Source organism: Mirounga leonina, unplaced genomic scaffold (genome assembly GCF_011800145.1).
Source record: "Mirounga leonina isolate KUSES-001 unplaced genomic scaffold, KU_Mleo_1.0 Mir_94, whole genome shotgun sequence".
NCBI lineage: Eukaryota > Metazoa > Chordata > Mammalia > Carnivora > Phocidae > Mirounga > Mirounga leonina.
The window spans coordinates 21,453,764-21,469,998 of record NW_023270855.1 but is presented as its reverse complement, the minus strand read 5'-3'; the positions used below and the strand labels follow the sequence as shown (position 1 = coordinate 21,469,998).

Below are 16,235 nucleotides of genomic sequence, written 5' to 3'. Positions count from 1 at the left end.
CTGGGTCCTGGGAATTGCAGACTTGGGAGTCAAGTTCATCCCAACAGCTAATGCTACTTAGCCCTGCCCCATAGTCACTCTGCCCCTTCCTGCCACAGCCTCACGGCCTTAGTCTCACACCTTCCCTTGAAAGCTAACTAGGTTCTGATTTTGTTTCAAACACATGGCCTGCATTTGATGCGTGATAGACAAGGCCCTCCACTCTGGCCTGCCACAACCCCCTTCAAACGTAGCATCCAGAAATGAGCATGGCAGGTCAGGTGCCATCTGTCTAGTCCAGAGGAAGACAGAGACTCAATTCCTCATTATTGTATTAATGCAACTTCAAGTTGTTGGTGTCCCCAGCCCCTACCAGGTCACAATTGGCTCCTAATGACTTTACAATCATCCCCTAAATAACTGTCACATGAACTACTGCTAAATTGGAGCTCTTACTCCACACTTACACAGTGGTCTGTGCTTTGCACTCATTCCCATTAAAGATCTTTTCTCATTTTGATCTAGAATTTCAACCTGCTGAGACCTTTTTTTTTTTTAAATTGCAATTCTTCAAAATATTAACTCTTCCTCATCCTTCCTGGTCACACACAATTTCTGTCATCCCTAAATTCCTCGAATCACATAATCTGAGGTGTTATGATCAGTTTGCTAAATTTGTGTATTCTCACGTTTCACGACATCTAAAATAGAGGGTTCCAGTTACTATATGACAACTACCAACAGCGGTTATATACTAGGGATTAATCACATTTATCACCTGTTCCAAAGTGGAAGAACTCAGAAAGGTCAGGTGCTTCCTGCCACCCTCACTTGGCACCTAATACGCTGCCTGGATCTCAGTTGGTATTTCGTAAATAAATGTTTTTGATGCATCAGTGAATGAACTTACTTAATCTTTACCACAACCCAGTGAAGAGATCCTACTATTAGTCTACGCTTTATAGGCGAGGAAACTGATGTTTAGAACGTTAAATAGAATTAACGTATTAGGTACCGCATTACATGGAACCAGCACTTAAAAATGATGCCTACAAAAACTATACAACATGAAATACACGCTAATCGCTCATTTCAAAGCAGGACTCCACGACTAGTCATGTGCCTCTTCTTCGTCTGACTAGTGGGGGCCACACCTCCCCAAGCATGTCTCCCACCAGGTTTCTTTCTTTTTCTCCTTTCCACAGAAACAGACAAGGCTAAAGAAATTTCCAAATTAAAACCTGGCAATGGTTTCTATATTCTTGTTTCCTAAACCTATAAATCAAAACTGTCTAAACAGGTCATAAATGTTCCTTGGCGATATAATGGGAAAAGTTCTGATTTATGGTGCCGGTAGAATAATTTTAAATAATTACATAAGAGTTTTGAAAAATGCAATTAACACCTTTGGAAGTTTTTTGAAATGAAAATGAATCTCTGGAGATGACTGTTCCCATACATAAAGATAGCCAGTTAAAAAATAAAAATAAAGCTACAAGATACAACTGTGTCTGAATGATCCTACGGAGACGGGGCACAGGAGGTTTGATTTACAAATGGGAATTCAGGAGCATGACCACATCAGTACATGTCTTAACTCTGCTGCCTTATCACACGGTAACAACACAATTAGCACATGTCATTACCAAACATCAAAATTAAATCACCAAATAAACATCTTGTTTCTATTCAGCCCCAGCTGATGCCTCTCTTCCTCTGTACTGGTTTGACACATCCTACCACACTGTCCTTTGGAACACTTCAAATCCTCCTACCTGCTCTTGCAAATCTGGCCAATGTTCTTTCCTTCCTCTTTCTCTTCATTTGTGATTCATCTCCTCCTTCAAAATCCAACCTTCCCCAGATGAAGTCACTCCGAACATCCTTCTTTAACTCTAACTTCCCTGGTACCAAAGAAAGTCTTATGATCTCTGAATTTCCCTTTTCGGGCTGACCAAACAGTCATAGTTATTATTTTACATGATGAACCATTTTCTCAAGCTCACTTGGGATAACCACTTGGCTCTTTGTCCCTCACTCACTCTTCTTCACTTTGGCCCATCTTCCAATACCTTCCCTAAAGCATTTTCAACTCAGGAAATAGCACAACCAGGCCACCTCAGACAAAACGAACTTTTAAATGAGGTATGCCCTGTTTAATGCTACCCATTCTTCATTTTCTTCTTGATTTATCTTGAATGAGAACGTCAACAATACCGGAGCAAAAATGGGCTTTTCTCAGGGTTCTTTCAGGTCCAGTGGGAATTTGAAAAGTGTTACAATTCTCAGGGTTCTTTCAGGTCCAGTGGGAATTTGAAAAGTGTTACAACACTCTATTATTCCTATGTAGAAATGGTCCAAGGTAGCTCCCAGTTCTTGAAATCCACTGTACTGACAGTGACTACATAAGGAGAATTCTCAGCCACCATCCTGGCCATGAGAACGGAGAAAAAAACTTAGAATCACAGAAACTTTTCTCTGGAATAGATTGAGAGATCATTTTAATCCCGCCCCCTCATTTTCCAGATGAGAAAACTCATACCCAAGAAGGAAAAATGACTAGCCAAAGGTCAGACATCTAAGCAGTTACTGGCAGAACCAACACTAGAACCCAAAACTTCTGACTCCTAACTAAGCGTTCTTTCCATTGCTTCACACCACCTGGCAGGGCAGAGACATAAGGAACCACAAAAACTAAGATAATCAACCATCAGCACTTAACAATTTTTTTTTTTTTTTGGTAGAGGGATATGTAAGGAGACAATAGTCTTTCTGTATTTGTTGGAATGAGCAGTGCTTTTTATTTTAACTGCAAATTACAAATGAAAACTACACTTAATCATTACTCATCAAGGGCACAGGACATCAAGATTTAACTCATCTTCTTGCTGCCGCTTGTCTAAAATCCATGTAACTCTATTTGGCCATTAATCTAGAGATGAGCTGTCCAATAGGGTACACACTAGTCATACATAGCTATTTCTGTTTGAATTAATTATAATAAAATAAAATTTAAAATTCAGTTTCCCTATCATACTAGCCACTTGAACTGCCCAAAGCCAATGTGGCCAATAACTACCATATGCAGGCATAGAAGAGTTCCACCACAATAGAAAATTCCAATGGACAGTGCTGAATGTCTAGAACATACTGGTCTATGAAATGGGTACAATATGAAAATCACTACAAAGATGAATTAGAAATGTGAAGCATGGACTTTTTCCAGCAACAAGGGACTTGCAGAAATATTTTAGGCCAACTGTCTCTGGTTTCTGATGAGGACACTAAGTCCCAGGAAATTTATTATATTGTTCTCCCAAACTTTACAAGGAGAAAGACAGAGTTTGGATTGAATGTCAAGTTGTCCGACCCTTGGGGAAGTGATTTTTCCACTAAACCTGCTGACTGGCTGAACACTAACAACACGGCATGCCTTACCCTCTTTGAGATGACGTGGGGTAACATGTCTATGAAGCATCCATTTCTCTATTTTCTAAAAGGAAAACTGAGGTACAACAATTTGCCCCTTGTTTATTCTGGATCTATGTGACTTTAATGGAGCCAACTCTATCCAGGGGAATCTGGAGGTGGGCACATGGCTCAGTCCCAGCCAATCAGCCTATTCCCAACCCCTTGTCCACAGTGACTGGACCAAGTGTAGATGACTCAAGTCATTCATTCAGCTCAGAGGCTTTTGTTAGAATTACTGAGCAAGCAATATTCCTTTTTCCTGCAGGGGTTGCTTAGCTGTACATATGTGAATCTGGGGCTCTCAGAAGCCATCCTGCCTCAGTAAAGGAGGAATCTGACAAAGAATAAAACCAACAGAAAAAGAAAGCAGAACAGAAAGCAAATGGAGCCAGACCAAGTCCTGGTGACGTTATATGAGTGCCCGGTCCCAGCTGTGTGTGAGGCCAGGCTGACCATGGAACTTTCAAGCCCGTAGACACTCCCATGACCCATCATTAGCCGGTCTGGGGTTTTGGGTTTTGACATTTGCATGTGGAAACGTTCTGACTAATACAGGTACCGCTTTCCAGAAGAAGATTAGGAAGTAGTTATATTAATATTTCCAATCAACCTTGAAGAGCACAGCAAGAGAGAAACACCATATTACAAAGCACACAATGGCAGCTACAAGTGTTGGGTTCATGTGTGCCACTCTGGAAGGGATTCCCCAAGTCAACCCTAATTATGCTCAAACTGTCCCAGCCACGCATCAATCACTAGGTTTCAATTCAACACATGTGCATCTTTCTTTCAATCACCCATATTTACAAGTTTCTTATCAGGGTAGGCCTGAAACATCACTTTACAACTAAGTGTCTTCTAGACACAAACCCTGGGAATTTCTTCAAGACATTTTCACCATCTTAAAAGAAAAAAATACAAGGAAATAGCCCCATGGTCTCATGATGAAAGTAAAATGAAGACTTTTTGGTCTAATGGGATTTCACTCAAAATTCTCTTACCGTCTTTCCTTTCTTTCACCCAAACCCTGTACTGATTGCTCACTCACGGGTCTGTTTCTTCCTTCTTTCTAAATTTGACATTAAAGTCTCCCTATCTTTGTAGGTCCCATTTGCCAAACCAGGACAATCATTCATTCATGGAGTGTGGCAATAAACAATTTACAAAATATGTTAGAAACCATTGTACTGTAACCCATATATTCTAGGGAGATACATTCTGTCTTCATGGTGGCCCATTTCAAAATGCCTGCTGTGTATCCACGATGTTTGAAATCACTCACTGAGACCAGGCCATTTTAAAAGGATAGGTTTTTAATGGGTTAACCTCCCATTAAATACTGTTAATTTTTTACAAGGCCTTGCTTTCTCCTTTATAAAATTGTTTTTTTTTTTAAATTTATAATTGTTGTTTAAATACATGGATTTGGGCATAAAATAAGTTGTTTTCCGATAGTGGCTTGTTTATTTAATTCAATGATCTTCTCAAAATCCACTCATTTCTAGGCTGTTGTATTTTCTGTCCAGTTCATCAATGACTTGGGGCGAGTCTTTTTTTTTCTCCCATTGAGCTTTTTCACTTCAACTGATTAATATTCAGCCTTCCAAAATTTCATTTATTGTCTTGTTACTATGAAATTCTAGCCAAAGATTGGTGAGGTCCTATGGCTTAAGATTTTTACTAATAATGAATATGAGTATCAACCTGGTATTTTAAAGTCATCAGAAACAATTCCATGGTTCTGATAATATCACTAGTATCTTTTGTTAGTTATGTGTCCCGCTTTGGGTGTCCCGGCTGGATGCTTTATGTTGCAGCCTTCGTCTGGTCCTTACCTTAAACTTGTGAGAGGGTATCATTTACAGCTATTTCACAGACACAAGAACAAAAGTGAAAAGGTTAAATATCTCCCCCAAGGTCACAGTGGCAGGTTAGGATTCAGACATAATTCCCTGTGCCTCTAAAGTCTGGGCTAATACTTTTGATGGTGCTAGCCAACAGTTCTAAAATTTGAACTAAAAATATCAGATTGAGGGTGCCTGGGTGGCTCAGTCGTTAAGCGTCTGCCTTCGGCTCAGGTCATGATCCCAGGGTCCTGGGATCCAGCCCCACATCGGGCTCCCTGCTCGGCGGGAAGCCCGCTTCTCCCTCTCCCACTCCCCCTGCTTGTGTTCCTGCTCTCGCTGTGTCTCTCTCCGTCAAATAAATAAATAAAATCTTAAAAAAAATAAATAAATAAAAAAATAAATAAAATAAAAATATCAGATTGAAATCCTTCGTGATTGCCTTCTTAAACCTCAAAGTAGTGCCTCAGGATGGCAACTGGCCTCTCGGAACTCTGGCTTTGGGCAAGAGGCAGAAAGGAGGTTCTCCCCTCTTGATTGTGCCCTAGCGGTTCTAGCTTCCCCATCGAGGACTGGTAGTTAATTCCATATACATTTGTGAGCCTTGCCTAAAAGAGAATCTTCTAATTCACCCTATGTGACAGCGTAACATACCAATGTCATTATTATGCAATTTATTAAGAAGAAAGCCTGTGTGTGTGGGGAAGGCACATTAAAAAAATGTCATGCTAATTTTATCCTTGAGAGAATTTGGAATAGTTGTTGCCTCTTCTGATCTTCAGTTTCTCTGGCTGGGAGAGAGATAGGGCTGCAATCCCAGTTTAAACAAGCCATCTTCGATTTCCCCAAGTCAGTCACTGAGAGGCAGGGACTGAAATCCTGAGTTCTGTCTTGCCAGACACTCACCAAGAAGGCCCCTCTTCCAGAGCAGGAGCAACATCTAACATGACCCTGGGGCTGCAAACTTCTGCCCCAGAGCAAAGTAGAAAACCAATTTATGTAGAATTAAAAGCTATTTGCTTGATCCATCACTTGCTCCCACTCTGGTCTACTTTCAACTGTGACACATTCAGCTGGAATTACAGGCTGCCTCTCAGTCCGGCACTGGGGCATAGAACCTATCTACGCACAACCACGGAGCATAAACATTACAGAAAAATAATGACTTCGGAAGTGGGCACCCTATCCAAACACAAGCTACATGTGTGTTCACAGATGGAAACTAACGGCTGTTTACCCTGAAGGCCCCATAAGAAAAACGCAGTCACCTTTACAGTAAAATGCAACTTACTATTCAACATGCAACAAACTGACAGAAAAGAGAGAGCTGGGAATGAACTCCAACAGAGAGCTCTTATAGCATCTCAGATTTCTTCGGGAGAGTCCAGGCCATTCAAGAACTGTGCAGCCCCCAACCCACCCTGGCCGAACTCTACGATGGATCAGATCATAAGACCAGTAGGAAAGGGCAGCAGGCTCAGTACTTTGTCCGGTGGGTCAGGGAAGAGAGCTTGTGTGACATCACTTTGTGTCTCACTCTGGAAGCCTGCTTTGTAAAGGCAGAAATCTAATGTTGGTTAAGTGAACAAAAGAAACAGGTCCAGGTTTTGTATGGCAAAAGGTTAAGTAACATAGTAAAGTTAATGTAAACAGGCTCCAGCCGCACCAGAGCAATTCAGCCCATTTCCCGGATGCAACAAATAAGGGCACGCATTCCTTGTCAGTGTGTTACAAAATGACAACAAAAGCCATCCCAAGTTTCCTGTTGAGAGATGCCAGCAGGTATTGACAAAAGCTTAACAGTATCTCTCTGAGACTGCTGTGGTTTAGCACACTGTCAAAACAGGATACTATTTAAATTAAAAATTTACTGATTCAAGTTCAGAAAAACCCTGCTTTGCTGTTTTTATAACCAAATTCGTGGGTGGGGAAACTTTGACCTTTATTTTTTCTTTTTTTTATGGCACCTTATATGGGTCTGAGAAGGTACTATATTTAGCAAGCTAGTTTTGAGAACTAAGGTGTCTAAGCAAGATGACTATCACTTTCTATGAATTACTGTACATGTGAAATCATGGGCTTGTTACATTATGCAAAAGCAACTCAAGTGAAACAAACAAAAATACCTGTTTGCATACATAAATTTTGTAAAAATCTCTGTGGGGAGAAAAAGGGGAAATACACAAAGACTCACCACAGCATAACGTGCTTCCCAAGTGAATCTTGTTCAGCATGCAAGAGTATTTCTTTAAAGAAGAAGGCTAAGCCAGGACTACAAGACTATGGTCAAGAGAGCAAAGCTGTCAACTAGAAACCATGCCCTGGTGGACGGATGGAGCCTCCATGAATCGTGGAAAACGGAGCCAATAGTGTGTTTCTGTCTCGGGGCATTTCCACTTGCTGTTCCCTCCATCTGAAATATTCTTCTTCCAGACACTTGCAAGACTCAATGCCTCACTCAGTCGAGGTCTCTACTTATTGGTCCCTTTCTCAAAGAGGTCTTCTCTAGCCGACCAACTGAACATGGGGATCTCATGACCACTCTCTACATATTAACCAGCTTTGCTTCCTTATTAGTTTTCATCATCGCTTGACACCTGCTGATTACTTTCTCTTCTGCTTACTGGTTTAACGTTCCATTAGAATATAATCTCTGTGAGTTCAGGGGCTCTGTCTGCCTTGTTTACCTGAGGCTCCTGGTAGAGTAGTCTAGGCCAATGCAGCCCCCCAGTCATTTGTTGGATGTTGAACAAGGAATCTCATGAACATCTAGTCAAGTCTCTGAAAAGGCTTGTTCTTTCCACCTGATGACCTAACTACTTAACTGGCCATGGAACAAAAAAAAATCATCCCAATAATGCCAATGACCTCCGAGACACCGGAGAGGCAGGTGGATAGAAATAATGAACTACTTATTTTGCCCTAAAATCATTTTCAGATTATCTTCTCAGGTCTCACAGCTTTGAGAGTATGTGGCCTCTCAATGTTCACGGGGGAAAGACTGGAGGAAATTTGTAGAACATGAGAAAGAAGTCTAATTCCACAAATATCATGATGCAATTTGTCTCTTCTTTTGTCGATCTTTCTTTCTTGTCACTAGAAAATCTTTTAATGGGGTGAACAATAATTTCACCAATGGCTTTGAACCAACAGTGTACCAGTGCTCAGGCCACATGCTGGCCTTTAACCTTTCTTCTGTCCAACACAGCTGAGGGATGTGTCACATTACTACCTGTCACACTGGCTCACTCAAGCAATAGCTCTAAATAGGGCTACTGGGAGGGTTAGTATTGGTGGTACCCAGCCTCCAAGACAGGCCCAAAGATTCCCACCACCTGGTATTTACGCTTTACGTAGTCTCCTCCAACACTGTGTCAGGACTGCTCTGTGTGACGAATAAACATGGCATAAGTAATGATATGTGATGTCCAAAGCTAGATCCCAGAAGACTTGGATCCCTCTGGGGAAGCCAGCTGCCATGTTATGACACACTCAAGCAACCCTATGGATAGGTCTTCATCATGGGGAACTGAGGCCTCCTGCCAAAAGCCACATGAGTGAACCATCTTGGAAATGGATCCTTCAGCCTCACATTTTAACTACAATCTCTTGAGAGACTAGGAGCCAGACTACCTTGCTAAGTCACTCCCATAGTTCGAGCCCACAGAAAACATGTGAAATAATAAATGTTAACATTGTTGTTTTAGGTCACTAAGCTCTGGGCTGAGAGTATCCAGACCTCACAAGGGAAAATGTGTATCGTCTTTGCCATATGGAATCCTCACTGCACAGAGTCCTCGTTAAGAAAGCAGAGTTCCCATTTTCACATGGGCAGCCAGTTACAGCAAGATATCCAGTCTATCATCAGAATGCACAGATACAAAGAACCCAGAATTCCCAAATCCCTGGGCTGTAGTTGGCCTGTTATAGAGCAGTGAAAACCTCCCAGACTCTATGTTGAATCTGTTAGTGAAGCTTTTGGCGACTGAGAAGAGAGATCATCAGTAGACAGGTTGATAAATGAAAGAAGTTATAACCAGCAAGCTATTGGAAGACCATGGCAAGGTCGAAGGGGGCAGCATTTTTCAACTCTACACAACTGGTGTTATATAGGAATGTTGCTGGAGCTCCTGATTTTTTTTGGGGGGGGGGAGGAGCTGGAAAATGGTATTTTGATGGAAAAATTCCAGACTGTTTCACCTTTGCAAATAACTCCTCAAAATGTTAAACATCGTGTGTGCAAATGGAATAGTGTCTAGCCTGGGGACCATTAGTTTGCAGTCTCTAATGGAGAATCAATTTGTGCGTCCCTTGTTCTCCCAATATAACATAAATCTCAAAATTCCTATTTTCAATACCTTTCATTTCCCTAAATGTCTTTCCCTTTTTTTGTTGGACAATTCCATGTTTTTTAACAAAACATCACTGCCCTGTTTGTACCAACGTTGTCATGCTGGCTGTTAGAAAACATTTGTCCCTTTTTTCATAAATGCAGTAAATAATGTGATAATACAGAAGTGAAAGAACAAGTCTTCTGCAGGTGTGAAGAGAACCACCCTGGGGGAAAAAGACAGGGCAATGAAGAGTAACAAATTACTTAGTCCCCAAGAGAGGCATTTCAACTCTGACCAGAAGCCTTCATCAAAAGAAGACTTTAAAATCCATTCTTCCCTTCCCAACACATCAAGGCCCAAGAAAAGTAGTCATTACAAGGATATTCAAGTATTCCCTGGTCCTAGTGATCCATATATGACTACGAAGTCAAAGAGAAAATAATTGTACAACTTCCTCCTTAGTTTGGAGAGGGGAACTAGGAGGGGGTCAGAGTAATTCTCACACACCCTGTCTGGTCTTCTCAGCAGCCACAGCTAACTCTGCCATCACAAGAGAGGGAGAGCCCTGTACAGAGGACCTGCAGATGCGAACATCAACACATCAGCTGTAGAGTCTTCAATTCATCTGGTGTGTATGAAAGATCGTGAGATGACAATTGAGCCATGACCTCCATTCTAAATGCAATTTGCCCTGAAATGCAGATAGGAGATGAAAACTGCCATTCTCTGCCCATCTAGTGCCATTGAAAATTTCGTCTCAATATTACAGAAAATTCCAATTCTTTTTGGGCAGGTCAGCCTAGGATCTCACAAGTGATAAGCTACAACCAACATCATAATGAGGATGATTAGAAGAGCAGCTGCAAGAATAAGCAACATTCTAAGTGTGATGTGTCAGATTATATATTTGACATAGATATATAATTAATACATCGAACTATATCTAACAATCTTCCAATATAATCAGATGGGTAGATATTTCTACCTTATAGAGAAAGTTTAGAAGCAAGCTAACTTGGACAAGGTCATACAACGGATAAATAATAGTTTTTACATTTGGGTCTATCTCCTTCCAAAGTCTTGACAGCTAAGCTTTGTTGTCTACCTCATCAATACCTGAAGCTAGAGATGAAGGGCAACCCCAAGCCTTTCCCTAACCAGTAAACATATTCAACCAATGAACTTAATGCTCTTATTATTACTGTTATTAATCTAAATGGAAATACAATTTTTTTTCATTGTTTTTTTTAAAGTCATCTTTTTTTTTTTTAAATTTATTTATTTGAGAGAGAGAGACTGAGAGAGAGAGAGCATGAAAGGGGGGAGGGTTGGAGGGAGAAGCAGACTCCCTGCTGAGCAGGGAGCCCGATGCGGGACTCGATCCAGGGACTCCAGGATCATGACCTGAGCCAAAGGCAGTCGCTTAACCAACTGAGCCACCCAGGTGCCCTTTTTTCATTGTTGACCAATAACACAGACCAATAAAGCTCACACCTGGGAGACAGGTATGAGAAGCACATGTACGAACAGGATTTGGATGCCCGAAACAAGGTTCAAGAATTTGGTTTTTACAGAAACCAACAGGAAACCAGGGTGTGCCAGTCCTTACCCCTGAGAAAAACGGAAAGAACAAGGACCCTTGTGGGACCCTAAGAGCAGTATCAATGGAAACTCAAGGTCACATTCCTCCCCCTCAGATTGAGGAAAGGAGGAGGCTGGTCTGTGGGACCAAAGCCAACCTTCGATAGAAGGAAACTTTCAGAGGAAATGATTTAAGCTTTTTTGGTGAGAAGGGTATTTTTCAAATGCCTTTTTGAAGTTCTTATTTCCATCTTAAGTCGACACAAATAAAAATAATCATCAGTTTTCAAAGGGTCTTGTGGTTCACTGTGGGGGAGGGAGTTTGGCTTGGTTTCCTCCAGTGAAACTTCCAGGTCTTTGGATTTTTTTTTTTTTTTTTCCTATATGGAGGAAAAACTTGAGCCCCAAGGGAGAAAATGGAAGCAGTAGATGTTCCCAGTTATTACTGCAGTACTGTCCTGACCTGACAGCCCATACAGTGAAAGAAGGATGGAGAAAATCTAATACGTGGCAAGGACTCAGAGAGATAAACTTTAGGGATCTATGAAGAAGCCACATTAAAAGAGACAACTTTTTGATCTTTCATTGGGAGAATAGATTTACCAAAATGTTTCAAAAGCCAAAGAAAATCCTCAAATAGCATTGTCCAGCAGAATTTTCTAAAATGACAGAAATGTTCTCTGCTTGCATTGTCCAAAATGGTAGCCACTAGTCTCATGTGGCTATTTAAATTTAAAGTAAATACAATTTTAAAATTCAGTTCTTCATGGGCATTGGTCACAATCTCAAGTGCTCTGCTCCCTTATGTTCCCAAAGTTCCCTATATTTATATCTATTAGTGCATTTATTATATTGTATTAATTCCCTCTGTGCAGTTTCAACCCTAACATAGGGACTAAGGGATAGTCAGTTCGTACTCCAGTGCTAAGCAGGGTCCAGTCCACGATAAGTATATAAGAAATGTTAATACGGATGAATAAATAGATGGGTAAATGAATGACTCTATGTTCACATTTACCCCCTGAGGCCTTGCTGTCATATAGAATCGCTATATCGTTTCCACCAAATTTTAATACCAAATGAGTTCTAGATCTTGATGAAGATAACAATTATATTAATAAAGATCAAAATGAGACTTAGATCTTGTTGGTGGTGATGATTATAATAAAAATAAATAATCTTCTCATCAAAATGCTATGCTGTTGGCTCCCAATAACTTCGTTCTCTAGCCCTTTCCCTTGAAGCCTTGCCTTGCTTTTTTCCAACATCAGGTTAAAAAAAAAAAAAAAAGTTTTCTTGTCTTCATGTATCTTTCTGTGTAAAACAAGTAAGTGGCTAGATATCCAAGCTCTTCCTCTCAAAGATATCCCAAAGATCAAACCCAAACTTCTAACTGTAGAATCAAATCAAATGTTTTCTGTAAAAGTCCAGGTAGTAAGTATTTCAGGCTTCTGTAGGATATATAACTACTCAAATCTACTGGAAACAGCCACAGTTAGCAAAATCAAGGTGTGATTCTACTTCGAAAACACTTTATCTGTGAACATGGAAATCTGAATTTGGGTAATTTTCATGTTTCATGAAATACTATTCTTCTTTGGATTTTTTCAACCATTTAAAAAAGTAAATGGCTTGTAGGTCTTGCAAAAACATCTGCAGGATTTGGCCCACAGGCCTATGTTTGTCAACCTCTGTTCTAAGGACCGCTCAGAGCTCATATGCTTCATATTCCAGTTAAAGGTTCCGGAGTCACAGATATCGTGACACTGACGGAAATCAACCCGTCATTGTAGACAACGAGATAGTCAAGGGCCTTACAGTCTAACAGCTCCCGAGGCCAACTGGGAGCCAAACCAGGGAAGTGTTGGTTTCAAAGGGGGTGGTGGTACATGGTGGACATGAGGGCAATCCTTGCCCACCCAGCCTGGTAGCAGTTCCAGTCTTGTCACCATCAGCTGAGCAGAAAGATGAAGGCTCAGCTGGTTATCAAGATTCTTTCATGAACCAGTTTTGTCCAGACTTCTATTAGTCAAAATCCTGATCTCCATAAGAGTTTCTGCAAGCCTGTTAATTATGCCTTTGATCTGAGTTACATTATCTTCAATTAAGCATTAATATATTGTGCATGAACTGACACCGTGTCATGCAAAATGGTAAGGCTTCTGGAATACATTTCCAAAGCCAGTATTCTAAATAGAGCTGTGTAGGCAGTGAAATATTTATTTTCAAATTCATCTGTGTACATTTTCAAAATTACTGCTCTCTAAATTTTCTTTGAAATGTCTGACCTGCTGTTCGTAAGTCAAAAAATATAATCTCTTTTGTGGAACTCCAATTGGTAAATTGTTTTTGTTTTTTTTTAAAAAGTTAGATTGGCTACTTGCTGTTAGATGGTGGGTATTCAGGCCTCAAACAGCTAGTGTTACCTTTAAAAAAATTGCCCCAAATGCCCTGTGGACCTCATTGACCAGGCTGCTGTCAGACCATTTTGCCTTCATCACTGAACAGTCCCCAAATTTCCAAACAGTGGCAGACTGAAGAGGCATCTATTTGTAAAAAGTGAAGTCAAACATGAATATGGTAATATATACAGGTAAAGAGGTCCAAGGAGCCCAGTTTGTCTTTTTGGTTCTATGTTGTTAGGTTTTTCTTTCTGTATTTTGCAAAAGGAGCAGAGCGGGAATTTGTTTATAAAACAGTGAAAGAAGAAAGGTCCTGGATAAACACAGACTCTACATTTTAAATAACATTCAAGTTCCTGAATGAGGTATGCCCTAAACTCCTAGAAAACAGGTGTGATGCTGACATGTAGGCCAATTTCAACACTTACCTGAAAGGTATCCAAATGACTTTGGTAGGAAATCAAGTTAGTGATCTTGTGAGACTTACAGTATTTCCCAATTTGGGCTGGCCTGGAAATGTCATAAAAATGGGCACGTATCATAAAAATGTAGTCTACGGGTCGGTTCCAAAGCAGAAATACACAACTGTATAGAGAAGAGGAGATGAGCTGCGCATTTTAAATCCCCAGAAAGACCTTCAACATGATACCAACTAGATTATCCTTTGTCTTCATTCCCTGGATCTCTCAAGTGGACTCCAAGATCAGGAGGGTGGCCTACCTAATTGTTACATAGGCCGTTCAGCCTCTAGTCAGTCCACTGCTATATCCTGGGCAAATTACCCAAGGGCAAAAGCCAAGACTCCTGACCGAGGGTTTGCTAACATCTTCTGATTGATTGCAAATTACTCACACTGGTGAGATGGAGTCAGAGTTCATTTCTACTACCCTAGGAGGAGACTGAGGAACAAATGAGGGGAAGACAGAATGAAAGAGACACTGAGATTCTGAGTCTGCAAGGAACTTAGCTGTCCCCGTGACAAGTAGCCTTCAATCGTGGGAGTGCATAAAAAGTACTTAGGAAGGCTTTTAAACATACCCATGCTTGGGCCCTATCCCAAGATTCTTATTTGGTAGAGTTCAGGAATCTACCTAGGATATGAAAAAGCTTTGAGCCCTAGATCTTGATGATGATAAAAATTATATTAATTCTGATGCGCCTCCAGGGTTGAGAACCACTGACTAATCTTTTGTAGATAAGAAACTGAGACTTAATAGAGGTAAGTCACTTTGTCAAAATCAGACATGCTTGGATTCAGAAGGCAAACAATGGAGAAAATCCACACTGCCACATGACTGAGCATGGCAGGAGGGCTCTGTGGGGGAGGAGTGCCATTACATCTTAGATTCAAGGGAAGCCATTCACATTGTAGACATCTCAGATCCATGTAATGATTGAGAAAGGATCTCCAGATCAAAAGATGTTCTTCTGACAGACAAAGTCAGATATATCATGAAAATACCCTGACGGATGGCAGTAAGGTGTCTTGAAAGCGTGCTTTCCTTAATTTCACACAAGTATGTGGTCTGGACTAACGAAGGCCCTGCCAGCTAAGTCCGTTTCCCTGAATTTCAAAAAAATTACTAGTTTCACCCTCACACCCACTGATAGCACTGTGTAGACAGATGTCAGCCTAAGAAGACAGAGAAGAAGAAAAGTTGAGTGTTGGGGGGCACCACTGTGCAAGTTAGGAAAAGATGCCCCTTCCTCCATGCAGATGCAGGTCCCGTCCCACGTCAGGGTGCAGAGCTTGGTAAATGACTGCTATATGGCAATCCTCACTAGCCCTGTCATTCAGGTAACTTCATTCAATGAACAAGCTGCAAGATCCTATCTGGTCATCTAAAATAGAGGTCCGTAAATTACAGTCCAAATCTGGTCGACTGCCTGTGTCTGCATAGCCCTTGAGCTAAGAATTGCTTTTGTATTTCTAAAGAGTTGGAAAAAAAAATCAAAAGAAGAATGTTTCGTGGAATGTGAAATTACACAAAATTCAAATTTCAGTGTCCACGCGTGTCCACACATACATTTTTATAGGAATATAGCATGCCCATTATTTATGTATTGTCTATGGTTGCTTTTGCAGAGTAAATATTGCCGAAGAAACAGTATGGCCCACAGAACCCAAAATATTCACTATTTGGGCCTTACAGGAGAAGTGTGCTGACCCCTGGTCTAAAGGAAGAAAGAGTTAACTATTAAGCCAAATTCCCTTTGTAGATTTAATGAAAAGTTCCAAGCAAATATGGCAGGTGAAATAGTTTCTTTATATGTACAAACTTGAAACTGAGACGACAGAGGAAGGTCAACTTCATTACCTAGCCACCTTGACAGTACCTTTAAATGTCATCAATCAGTATGTGCCTTGCATGACTTGCAAGGGCTCATTATAAATTAGAGCACATGGGCCCCTGACACGATCCAGGGATTGTAACAGGACTCTGGTGACGTAACATGATAAAGGAGATTTCTCTGTACAGCTCTATATGGCACAGAGCTGGAGAATTTCCAAGAAATTTAATTTCCAGAGTGCCACCTTTGACTATTCAAGATAATTTTACCCAAGCACCAGGCATCCTTGAAGAAAACTTTATCTTTTCTGGAAATGCTTGTCACTGCGTGTC

General features: G+C 40.8%; 1 protein-coding gene across 8 annotated transcripts in view; it reads right to left on the bottom strand.

Moving 5' to 3' along the window:
- The window catches only part of FOXP1 (forkhead box P1), a 580,801-nt gene that overhangs the window by 122,516 nt on the left and 442,050 nt on the right, over window positions 1–16,235 (bottom strand). The window contains exon 1 of one of the 8 annotated variants that reach the window (XM_034998713.1): window positions 14,040–15,581. The exons of the other annotated variants lie outside the window; for them this stretch is intronic. Within the exon in view, the coding sequence (XP_034854604.1) occupies window positions 14,040–14,153 (114 nt within the window). The 5' untranslated portion in view covers window positions 14,154–15,581. Of the gene's footprint in view, window positions 1–14,039; window positions 15,582–16,235 lie in introns of those variants that run through there. 8 annotated transcript variants of the gene reach the window in all.